The 10,039-nt window shown below is 37.4% G+C and overlaps 1 protein-coding gene across 2 annotated transcripts; it reads left to right on the top strand.

The window, feature by feature from the left end:
* The first annotated feature begins 611 nt into the window (after positions 1-611).
* On the top strand, positions 612-9,815 carry LOC113318239 (probable RNA-dependent RNA polymerase 1). Of its 2 annotated transcripts, XM_026566374.1 has the most exons (9): positions 612-1,304; positions 1,731-1,780; positions 1,889-1,940; positions 2,059-2,578; positions 3,123-4,085; positions 5,242-5,803; positions 6,188-8,076; positions 8,151-8,301; positions 8,612-9,815. In XM_026566374.1, the coding sequence occupies exons 6-9, from the start codon at positions 5,258-5,260 to the stop codon at positions 9,446-9,448; spliced, it is 3,423 nt and encodes a 1,140-aa protein (XP_026422159.1). In that variant the 5' UTR covers positions 612-1,304; positions 1,731-1,780; positions 1,889-1,940; positions 2,059-2,578; positions 3,123-4,085; positions 5,242-5,257; the 3' UTR covers positions 9,449-9,815. The 2 variants fall into 2 exon arrangements, with proteins under 2 accessions (XP_026422159.1, XP_026422160.1); XM_026566375.1 differs by lacking the exons at positions 612-1,304; positions 1,731-1,780 and having other exon boundaries at positions 1,798-1,940; positions 2,059-2,166; positions 2,414-2,578.
* Positions 9,816-10,039: the final 224 nt, after the last annotated feature.

A 10,039-nucleotide genomic window follows, 5' to 3' on the forward strand; every position in this document is an offset into this window, starting at 1 on the left:
GCCAATTTTTTTTGTAGTGTAGATATTTACAGGGTGTTAGTCCTCAAGGGAGTTGGGGGAGTTGGGTGTAGTTGTGTTTTTTCCCGTTAGTCGTGAGGGAGTTCGAGGGAGTCTCTCAAAATCCCCGTTAGTCGTGGGAGAGTTTAGAAGAGTCTCCCAAACTCCCTAAAAAACCCCGTTAGTCGTGGGGGAGTTTGAAAGAAACTCTTAAACTCCCTGTTAGTGGTAAAAATTAGATTGATAGGGAGTTTTTTTTTTTTGGGAGTTCTGGGGAGTTCTAGGGAGTTTATAGTGTATTTTTGCCTCACTCCAAATCTCTCAAAAAAGTAGAGATTTTGGGAGAGTCTCTCAAACTCCCTACACTCAACACACCAAACTCTCTCAAACTCCCTATACTCTCTTACACTCCCTCAAAATCCCCAAGATTCAAAATACATTAAACTCCCTCCAACTCACTTGTGGACTAACCCGTGTTAGTCTTAACCGAGCATCCAAATGAGTTAGCCCAGTACCAAGCCTAAGTATTGTGTCGCTAACTAAATGGGGATTTAATTTGCTTTTCCACCATCATTCGCTGTCTTATTAGAAGTTTTTTTTGGGGGGTATTTCAAGTTACTGTGAGTTGCAAATTCAACCGAAGAAAACCTTTGTTTAGGTTTTAATTGATATCGTGTTGAAACTTGTAAACAAAATCTAAACCAATTAGATGCCCAACTTAGAAATTAAAGTTAGTGATGATTTGTATTCTTTATTTTAGCTTGTTCGACGTTTCTTATTCTAATTGCACACGAGGGATTATGTGTTGTGGTAATATTTTCATTGTTTATTGAAACATAAATTGAGTTAATGAAAAATATGAAATCCTGGATTTGGTTTGTTACTAATATAGTGGAATGAATGTTTGTGAGGGGTAGATTGTCTCCCATGATGTGTTTATGTTATTTACTGAGAGAAAATTGAAAAACAATTAGATATCACTTTTATATTTCTTGTTCTCATCATCGTCATCAAAGATTAGATGAAGGGATGCTATCAATTAAAAACATTTTGATAACCAAGAGGTAGAAGTAGATTGGGAAACCAATTAAATTAGCTGCTCATATGAAAATTGGAAGAAATCTGATTAATCTCTTCTTTATCAAAACCACGAGCAGAGAGAGTGAACCTTGCCTCCAATTTCTTTCCTTCTCGAGCAGCAATGGTGATTCAGTCAAATTGTGGGTTTCTATCACTGGCAAGGAGAGATTTTGGTGATGATTTTTTAATGAATTCAAAATTTGAAACCTATGGTTTCATAAATAAAGGTATTTTTTCTTTTCGTTTGCCTTGAGAATCGGTTGTTTCACTGATTAATCCAGTTTGTTCTCTCTTAGCTCTCGGTACGAACCCTAAACCTAGAAATCCGTCCTATTTTTGTTTGATGTTGATTGATTGTTTCGCAGCAAGGGTTCATATCAATCTCGGTTTTTTTGACTAATTTTGTTTTGATTGTTTAATCTTATCAATCAATTTTTCACAAAATAGGAAAACTTAGGATTGTTTTGATTGTTTCATCTCAGGATTTTATAATTAGGGGGTTTTCTTATTGCATTCCAATCTTTGAAATTTGACAGGGCCAGACGAGACATTTTTATCATCGCCTCTCATGCCATTGTTATTATTCCAGTTAAGTTTTTGTATATATAATGGTTAGGTTTCTTCGAATTAATCGTGCTGATTTCTGTTTACAGGGAATCTGATTAGTTTTTGCGTATCCATGAAGAGGGGTAACAGAAAAAAGGTAAACAGATGGAAACCCCTAGGAATTTAATCTGATTCAGTTAATGACCCTGATCTAAATAACCCAGTTTGTTTCGTTTTATTGGTTATATGTCGTGATATCCTGTAGTATTATGCTGCATCTGAGGCTTGGAAGAATGAAGGTGGATGAATGATTTAAGGTAATCCTCTACTATCAAAGTTATTATCTAAAATTTATGTTACATTAGTCTATACTAAAATTTGTTATTATCTACTTATTTGCTTAACAAATTTGAGTATCTACAAATTGTGTTGCAGCTGTGGTTTGTGGTTCCTAATGCTGATGAGAACGATATAGTCATGCCTGTTTGCTCATTGCCAAAGGTTTACACTATGTGTCATCAAAATTGCGGAGTTAATCTCCCTGTGGGTGATTCCCTGTTTTCATAGCAGATACGTTTTGCTATAAAGTTCATCTTAAGAATTTTCTTAGATTACGTGGTAGACAACTCAAAGTAATATGTGGCATTTGTGTTATTTGTATACTGAATAGACTTTTGTTTGCTCCCGAAGTTTAAAGTAATATGCTCAAAGCGTATGCTTTTTGTCTTTTCACAGGTAGTTCTATTGTAAATATTTTGTTTGTATCTGCACTCATCTATATTGAATACAGGAATCCGGTGGAATGATTGATGTCAGTATCTCCCTAATCAAGGATGGGGATAACTCTTCGCTGGTTTAGCTCTAACTCTATGAAGGTAATGCTTCTGCAACCGAGGAATGCATCATCAAGGATTGGGAGACAAGCATACCAGTAACCAGCAGTGCATCAGTAAAGGTAGTGCTTTGATTAATAATAAGAAATGCATTCACTTAGTGCCCTGTTTGACATTTTAGAATAGTTTGGAATTGATTATGTTTGCAACCGAACAATGCCCATCGTAATTATTAGCTTCAGTCCCTCTACAGATGTAAACTAAACTGCACTGGCCACTAGCTGACCTCCGTCACCTCAATGAATTTGTGGTTGTTGCCAATGCCATTGTTCTATTGTTATAACTATTTGGAGATTCGATCGTTAAACTCATGGTACATTTTCTGCATATTAATCTCTGATACGAAAATTGCATATTTCATCTGTAGGGAGCTTTAAACAATGGACGAGCAAACTTTATCAGGAAACCATATTTCTAGGAGATGCAATGGGCATTGGAAAACAAGCTACTATAGATCTTTTATACCGCTTTAGTGCTTAGTTTTCTTTAATTACTCCGGGTCTATATACTTTCTTTTGCCAAAAAAGTATCTTTGTGACATGTAAATGAACACCAAGGGTCTTAAATGTTTCCAAGATTACTCTAATATGTGTATATGTTATTCAGGCATATTGCAAGTGAAATGGAGATGGGGGTTGTTGTACATTGCAAGAATCTATACACACTCCCACACGTTGGAAACTCGCCTCAGATGAAGTCAAACCCATTACAACACGCCGAAACATCCCAAACTAACAAGACAATCCCGAGAATATTTCCATCATATTATATATATCCTTCCATGTTTTAGTTCTGAACCACGTGAACTCCTTATTCTTCGATTCTGACTCACCTACCACTCCTGTTTTGATGAAACATGAGAATATGGATCCTATCCCGTGAAAAACTCCGACCAGCACTCGACCAAAATTTCTTACAGAGTCCTGGGTACGTGACATTCCCTGTTTTCTTCCAATTTGATTACCCAGCCCAATTCCTTCGAATTCAATGCCCGTATAATTCCTAGATGGCGAGACTCGATTACTGAGCAGAGAAAATTCGAAGGTATACAAAGACTTGAAAAATATCATGGGTTGAGAAGAGAAAATCCGCCTATGTTTTTAGGATGCACTGTCACCCTTCTGCTATCAGTTTCTCTCCTTTATTCATTAATTCTTGATTCAGAATCATAGGGTGTGTTACAGAATTGGCCACCACAAAACAATGACGCTTATGGGGAACATCTTGCCGATGTCACCGTATTTCAATAATTGTACTAAAAGTTTCCCATTGGGAAATGCATGGGCCAAAATAACATTATGGTCCCATTTCATCCAGAAACTATTATTTATTGACTTCTACTTGACTGTCCAGATGACAAGATGATGACAATGAATAGTTCACAACCCAATCAGAGAAGAAAGCAAAAAGTTATTTGCTTTTAAGATTCCTCGTTGGTCCCTTTTTAGTATTATAAAGTTGGATTAGTATCACTGTGTATGTGTATATCTCTGCACTGAAGTTACATATGGCTTCAGAGTTGATCTAAATAGCTATTCCGAGGATTCTCTGAGGAGTAACAGGAAGAAGGTAAAATGCAATCTATCTATGATTCTATTTCTCTATATTTTTTTTATTGATTTTGTCTTTGGAAATTTCCTTACTAGTTAAAGTAAACTATGATCAAACCTCAGTTTGTATAAATCCAACTTTGATAGATAGATAGATTTTGGAAATATGTAGAATCATTTCTGACCTCCTAGGTAAGGGTATTGATTCTCTTCAAGTGGAGTTTTTCTTAGTCTATTTGGACGTTAATTGTCAGGGTGATCAACTTATAGACAACCGTGTATTACCCAATTCATTATTGAATGTTGGAAAACAAGTTCTTGTACTAGGAGTTTCAATTTTTGTGTTTTGTTTTTATTTTGGTTTTTTGATTGATTTTGTCTTTTGAAATTTCCCTTACTAGTTAGATAAAAACTATGATAAGCCTCAGAAACCAACTTTGATAGGTAGATATGTAGGTCCGGAAATATGATCCTTGCTGTATCGATTCTCTTCAAGTGGAGTTTCTCAGTCTAGTTGTTGAAGTCTATTAGGCGTTAATTGTCAGGGTGATCAGCTTATAAACAATATATCATCGTTGAATGTCAAAACATGGAAAAGCAAGTTCTTGTACTAGGAGTTTCAATTTTCAACTGAAATAACACAATTGGTTGAAATAATTTAGTTCTAACAGATAAAAAAGTTTGATCAAAGGTAAGGGTCTGAAATCTCTACTCGTCTTTGAAATTTTTCCTATTTTCAGTAAGGATTTACTTACTTCATCTTTCGCTTACAAGTTAAGGAGCAGTGATCTATGTTCAAAGTCTCCATTTTTGGGAAATCAAATTTGATAGATAAGGCTTAGAAATATGATCGTCAGGGTATCGAGTCTCGTTAAGTGGAGATTCTTGTCTTGTTGAAGACTTGAAGCCCCCAATATCTTTTGCCAATTGTCGGGGTGATCAACTTTACTAGACAATCATGGAAAAGCAGGTTGTTGTACTAGGAGTTTCAATTTTTCAACTGAAATAACAATGTACTTGGTTGGTATTTGGAAAGGGTCCGAAATTCTACTCTTTTTTGAAATTCTCTATCACGGCCTGCAGAAGATTTTGTTTAATATTCCGTAGATAGTACGTTTGTTTGAGAAGTGGAAATATAGCTTCCCCATGATAATTTGCTTTATGTTATGCAACAGGAGACACACCATCAATATGGGAAGGACAATTCATATTTATGGATTTCCTTCTTATGTGACAGCGGAACTCATCAAGGACTTCCTAGAGGATTACACCGGCAAGGGATCTGTGTATGCTCTACAAGTTACAATACCAAAAAATAAGGGGCCAAATCCCAGAGCATATGCAGATATACAGTTCACAACTACCCAGAATGCTGATTATATGTCTTTGTTGATTAATCAACCCCAACGCCTATCCTATGGCACATCTTATCTCAAAGTTTTTGGCAGGGATCGGGATATCATACCCAAGCCTAGGGTCTCGATGTTCCATCTCAAGGTTCCAACTCTGCATTTTGGATGCCAGGTTTCAAATGATTGTTTTTATACTCTTTGCAAGACTAAGGACGTCTCAGTGGATTTTGGGTTTGGATTCCGTAAATTGTGCTTTCTCTTGTCTTATAAAGATCCCTTGAAGATAAAGCCTGTAAACTATAAGCTTGAACTTTCTTATGAGAGCATTTGGGAAATCCAGTTGCGCCGACCGAAGAACTTAAGCTCACAATTTCTCATAATTCAGGTTCGTTCTTCCATAATGCTTGTTAATGCGGTCCTCCTTAAATTCCTTCAGCAGATAGTTATGTTAGCATGCTTTCATTTCTCATTGTGCTAAAACATTTTCTCTTAATAGATAAGCATGAAAGATTCACAAATTCTTTATGAATTTAGCTTTAGAAACAAATTTGACACCCAATATACTGACATACTGGTTAATATTTTTGCTGGTTACTTTAAACCTCAGAGGTAGTTATCCTGCCTGAATGAGATGCAACCAATGTTTTTACTTCATACAATGTCAGATGATAATCGAGACTCTATCTGGTCCTTTATGTATAAATATTGGTGTTTAAAATAGTACTTGTCATCACTATACCACTTATTTAATAAAGATTAATATTTGCAGATGAATGCTGCTCCTAGAGTTTATGCAGAACCACTCTCCTCGTTAGGAAATGCAGGCAGGGATTTACAATATTTTATGCATACATTTGATGATCAGTGGGTAAGAACTACTGATTTCACTGAATCGTTTTCTATTGGGCAGTCCTCCGCAATGTGTTTGAAAATTCCATATGGCTGTAAGCTTCCAAACTTCCGTGAAAATTTCCATTATTATACGGAAGATGAGGGTTGGTTCACAATGCAGCCCGGTTCGACAGTTTCTCGAAGCTTGGATCTAGTTCCTTTTGTTGAGCCTCCTGATGGACATAAGCTGCGATATGATATTTTGTTTAAGGTTAATTCCTTGGTTCAGACTGGCTGCCTTTCTGGGCCAACACTTGATGCCAATTTTTTCCGTATGGTTGACCCTTTCTCTCACTCTGTCAACCATATAATATGTGCCCTGGAGAAACTGTTTCACTTGAAAGACTGTTGTTATGAACCTGTTAGCTGGCTTTCTGAGCAGTACTTGGAGTACAGCTTATCAGCAAACCTTCCTAGATCAACTTCGATTTCCTTGTCTGACGGGCTGGTTTATGTTCGCAGGGTGCAAGTAACACCCTTGAAAGTATACTTCCTGGGTCCAGAGATTAATGTTTCCAATAGAGTTTTACGCTATTATCGTGAACATATCGATAATTTTATCCGTATTTCTTTTGTTGATGAAGACTCAGAAAAAATCCGTTCAACTGATTTATCCGCGCGTGCAACAATGAATGACGAGAAAAAGCAAACTTTGCTTTATGGAAGGATACTCTCTACTCTGCGTAATGGCGTAGTTATTGGTGATAAGAAGTTTGAATTTCTTGCCTTCTCAGCAAGTCAGCTACGTGATAATTCTGCATGGATGTTTGCTTCAAAAGGTTTGCTAACAGCAGCTAGTATCAGGGACTGGATGGGTGATTTTCGGGAGATTAGAAATGTGGCGAAATATGCAGCAAGACTAGGACAATCTTTTGGTTCCTCGACAGAAACATTAAGTGTTTCTAGGGATGAAATTGAAAAGATTGATGATGTCGAGATTGAAAGCAATGGAAATGTATACACATTTTCTGATGGGATTGGAAAGATTTCTTCTGAATTTGCACATAAGGTGGCTAGTAAGTGTGGTTTGAAATGTACGCCGTCTGCCTTTCAAATTAGGTATGGTGGGTATAAAGGTGTTGTCGCCGTAGATCCAAGATCTGTGAAAAAGTTATATTTGAGACCAAGCATGCGTAAGTTCAAGTCAAAGGTAACCAAACTAGATGTTCTGTCGTGGAGCAAGTTTCAGCCGTGTTTCCTCAATCGTCAAGTAATCAGCCTTTTGTCTACTCTAGGCGTCAACGATTACGTGTTTGAAAAGAAGCAACAAGAAGCAGTCGACCAACTGGATTCAATTTTAACTGATCCATTAAAGGCGTACGAAGCACTTGAGATCATGTCCCCAGCAGAAACCACAAATATCCTCAAGGAAATGCTTTTGTGTGGTTACAAGCCTGATCAAGAGCCATTCCTTTCAATGATGCTTCAAACATTTCGCGCAGCAAAGCTGTTAGAGTTGCGGACTAGGACAAGGATATTTGTTCCAAAGGGAAGATCAATGATGGGATGTCTAGATGAAACAGCAGCCTTGGAGTATGGACAGGTATTTGTCCAGGTTTCTCGCCTTGGTCGCAATAAACTTTGTGGGGATTCCTCCTCTATGCTTAATGGGAATGGACCAGCAGACACTGTTCTGGTACTTGGGAAGGTAGTCGTTGCTAAAAATCCATGCCTGCACCCTGGTGATATGCGTGTCTTGCAGGCTGTCAATGTGCCAGCATTGCACCATATGGTGGATTGTGTTGTATTTCCTCAAAAAGGACAAAGGTGAGAGCATACCAGTAACTAATTTCACAGTTCCGTCTAAAGGTTTGCTGATATCAGTTGACATTTTGATGCAGACCCCATCCAAATGAGTGTTCTGGGAGTGATTTGGATGGTGATGTATACTTTGTCTGCTGGGACCAAGAACTTATTCCCCTTCGTCAAGTCGAGCCTATGGACTATGATGCATCACCTGCTATTGAATTATATCACAATGTGCAGATTGAGGTATGGGTTATTCATTTTGTGATTTTCGTAAACAATCTTGTTGCACATTTGATTTAGTCATTCTTGTTTTCAAATGATAAAAATGTATTTTGTCTGACAAAACAAACAACAGTTGTTTCTCTTTTTCCCTCTATAGTATGTAGAAGTTGGCACAACAGAGTAAATTCACCATCATTATTTTTTTATGAAAACTTTTATTTTTGTCGTCCCGTATTTGCTTGAATTATGTACGCTCTAGTTTTGAAAACAAGATATCCTTTCCTTATTCTACACTCCGTGGTGGTTTATGGTTGTTGATGTGTTGTTACAGGAAGTTGAGGAGTACTTTGCAAATTACATGATAAATGACAGCTTAGGAGTCATCGCCAATACCCACACCGCCTTTGCTGATAAGGAGCAGCTGAAGGCAGAGAGTAAGGAATGCATAGAACTCGCCAAGCTATTTTCAATTGCTGTCGACTTCCCTAAGACAGGTGTGCCCGCAGAAATTCCTCCTCATTTACGCGTCAAAGAATACCCAGACTTCATGGAAAAGCTTGATAGACCAACTTATGAGTCAAAGCGAGTGATGGGCAAACTTTTTAGGCAGGTCAAAGATATTGCTCCCCACACCAACCATATAAAATCCTTCACTTTGGAGGTGGCAAGGAAATCATATGATGCAGATATGGAAGTTGATGGGTTCGAGGATTACTTAGATGATGCTTGGTTCCACAAAGGAGAATTTGACTACAAGTTGGCTAACCTGATGGATTATTATGGGATCAAAACTGAGGCTGAGATCCTTGGTGGAAGTGTAATGAAATTGTCCAAATCATTTAATATGAGGAGAGACGCAGAATCGATTAGTCTGGCAGTTAGAGCTTTAAAAAAAGAAGCAAGGACGTGGTTCGATAAAAAGAGTATTTTTAACTCGGGTTCTCAGGAAGATGACGATATCTATGCAAAGGCTTCAGCGTGGTATCACGTGACGTACCATCCAAGTTACTTCGGAAACTACCGTCAAGAGAAGAGTCGGGAACATTTCCTTAGTTTCCCCTGGTGTGTTTATGACAAACTGATTCACATCAAGAAGAACAATAGCATGAGAAGGAAACACAACTGGTCACTGGAAGACCAATTCACGAGCAGTCTAATATTAAGCTAAGAGGTCAAGTAAGTTGTCCTCCAATCATCCGCTCTTTTAAGGTTCTATGCAGATTTGGGTATGTTTCTTATCGTACTAGGCCATGTCAGTGTTGAAGTACATTGTACATAGAATGTTTATAGGTACTGCGCCATTTATAGGCTTACAAGACTAGAGAATAAGTTGGGAAGTTTTCAATTTTAGTCTCTTTTGCGTCTCCAGTTGCCTACACTTCCAGTTGTTTTCCATCTCCCAGTTTGTAAAAATTTGCTGCATCTCACATCCCGCATTGTAGACTGTAGTTGCAGATCACATTGTAATATTCATTGCATGCAACAAGTTCCTTTGGTTTTTAATGGATTTCCAAGTATTTTCTGTTTAAGGTAAAGTGTTTCTTTTCTTTTTTTCGAATAAGATTTCATTAATAAAACTAGAAAATTTCCGGAGCTGGAGTAGTAGAAAATACCATATCCTGTTAAAAGAATAAAATAAAATAAATAATAAGAACAGATCAAATCTTAGGACGGACTACGTGACCAAACTCTAAATCGAGTCAAGACGGAACAACTTGACATTGTGTACAGGCTTAAAGTTATAATAATATGATTAAAT

Source organism: Papaver somniferum, chromosome 10, assembly GCF_003573695.1.
Source record: "Papaver somniferum cultivar HN1 chromosome 10, ASM357369v1, whole genome shotgun sequence".
NCBI lineage: Eukaryota > Viridiplantae > Streptophyta > Magnoliopsida > Ranunculales > Papaveraceae > Papaver > Papaver somniferum.

What these genes read in the sequence shown, in the direction of transcription:
- LOC113318239 (XM_026566374.1), top strand. Translation starts at nt 5,258, where the DNA reads ATGGGAAGGACAATTCATATTTATGGATTTCCTTCTTATGTGACAGCG. An exon ending in CACAATTTCTCATAATTCAG is followed by an intron (nt 5,804 to 6,187) that starts GTTCGTTCTTCC and finishes TAATATTTGCAG; the next exon opens with ATGAATGCTGCTCCTAGAGT. An exon ending in ATCACAATGTGCAGATTGAG is followed by an intron (nt 8,302 to 8,611) that starts GTATGGGTTATT and finishes GTGTTGTTACAG; the next exon opens with GAAGTTGAGGAGTACTTTGC.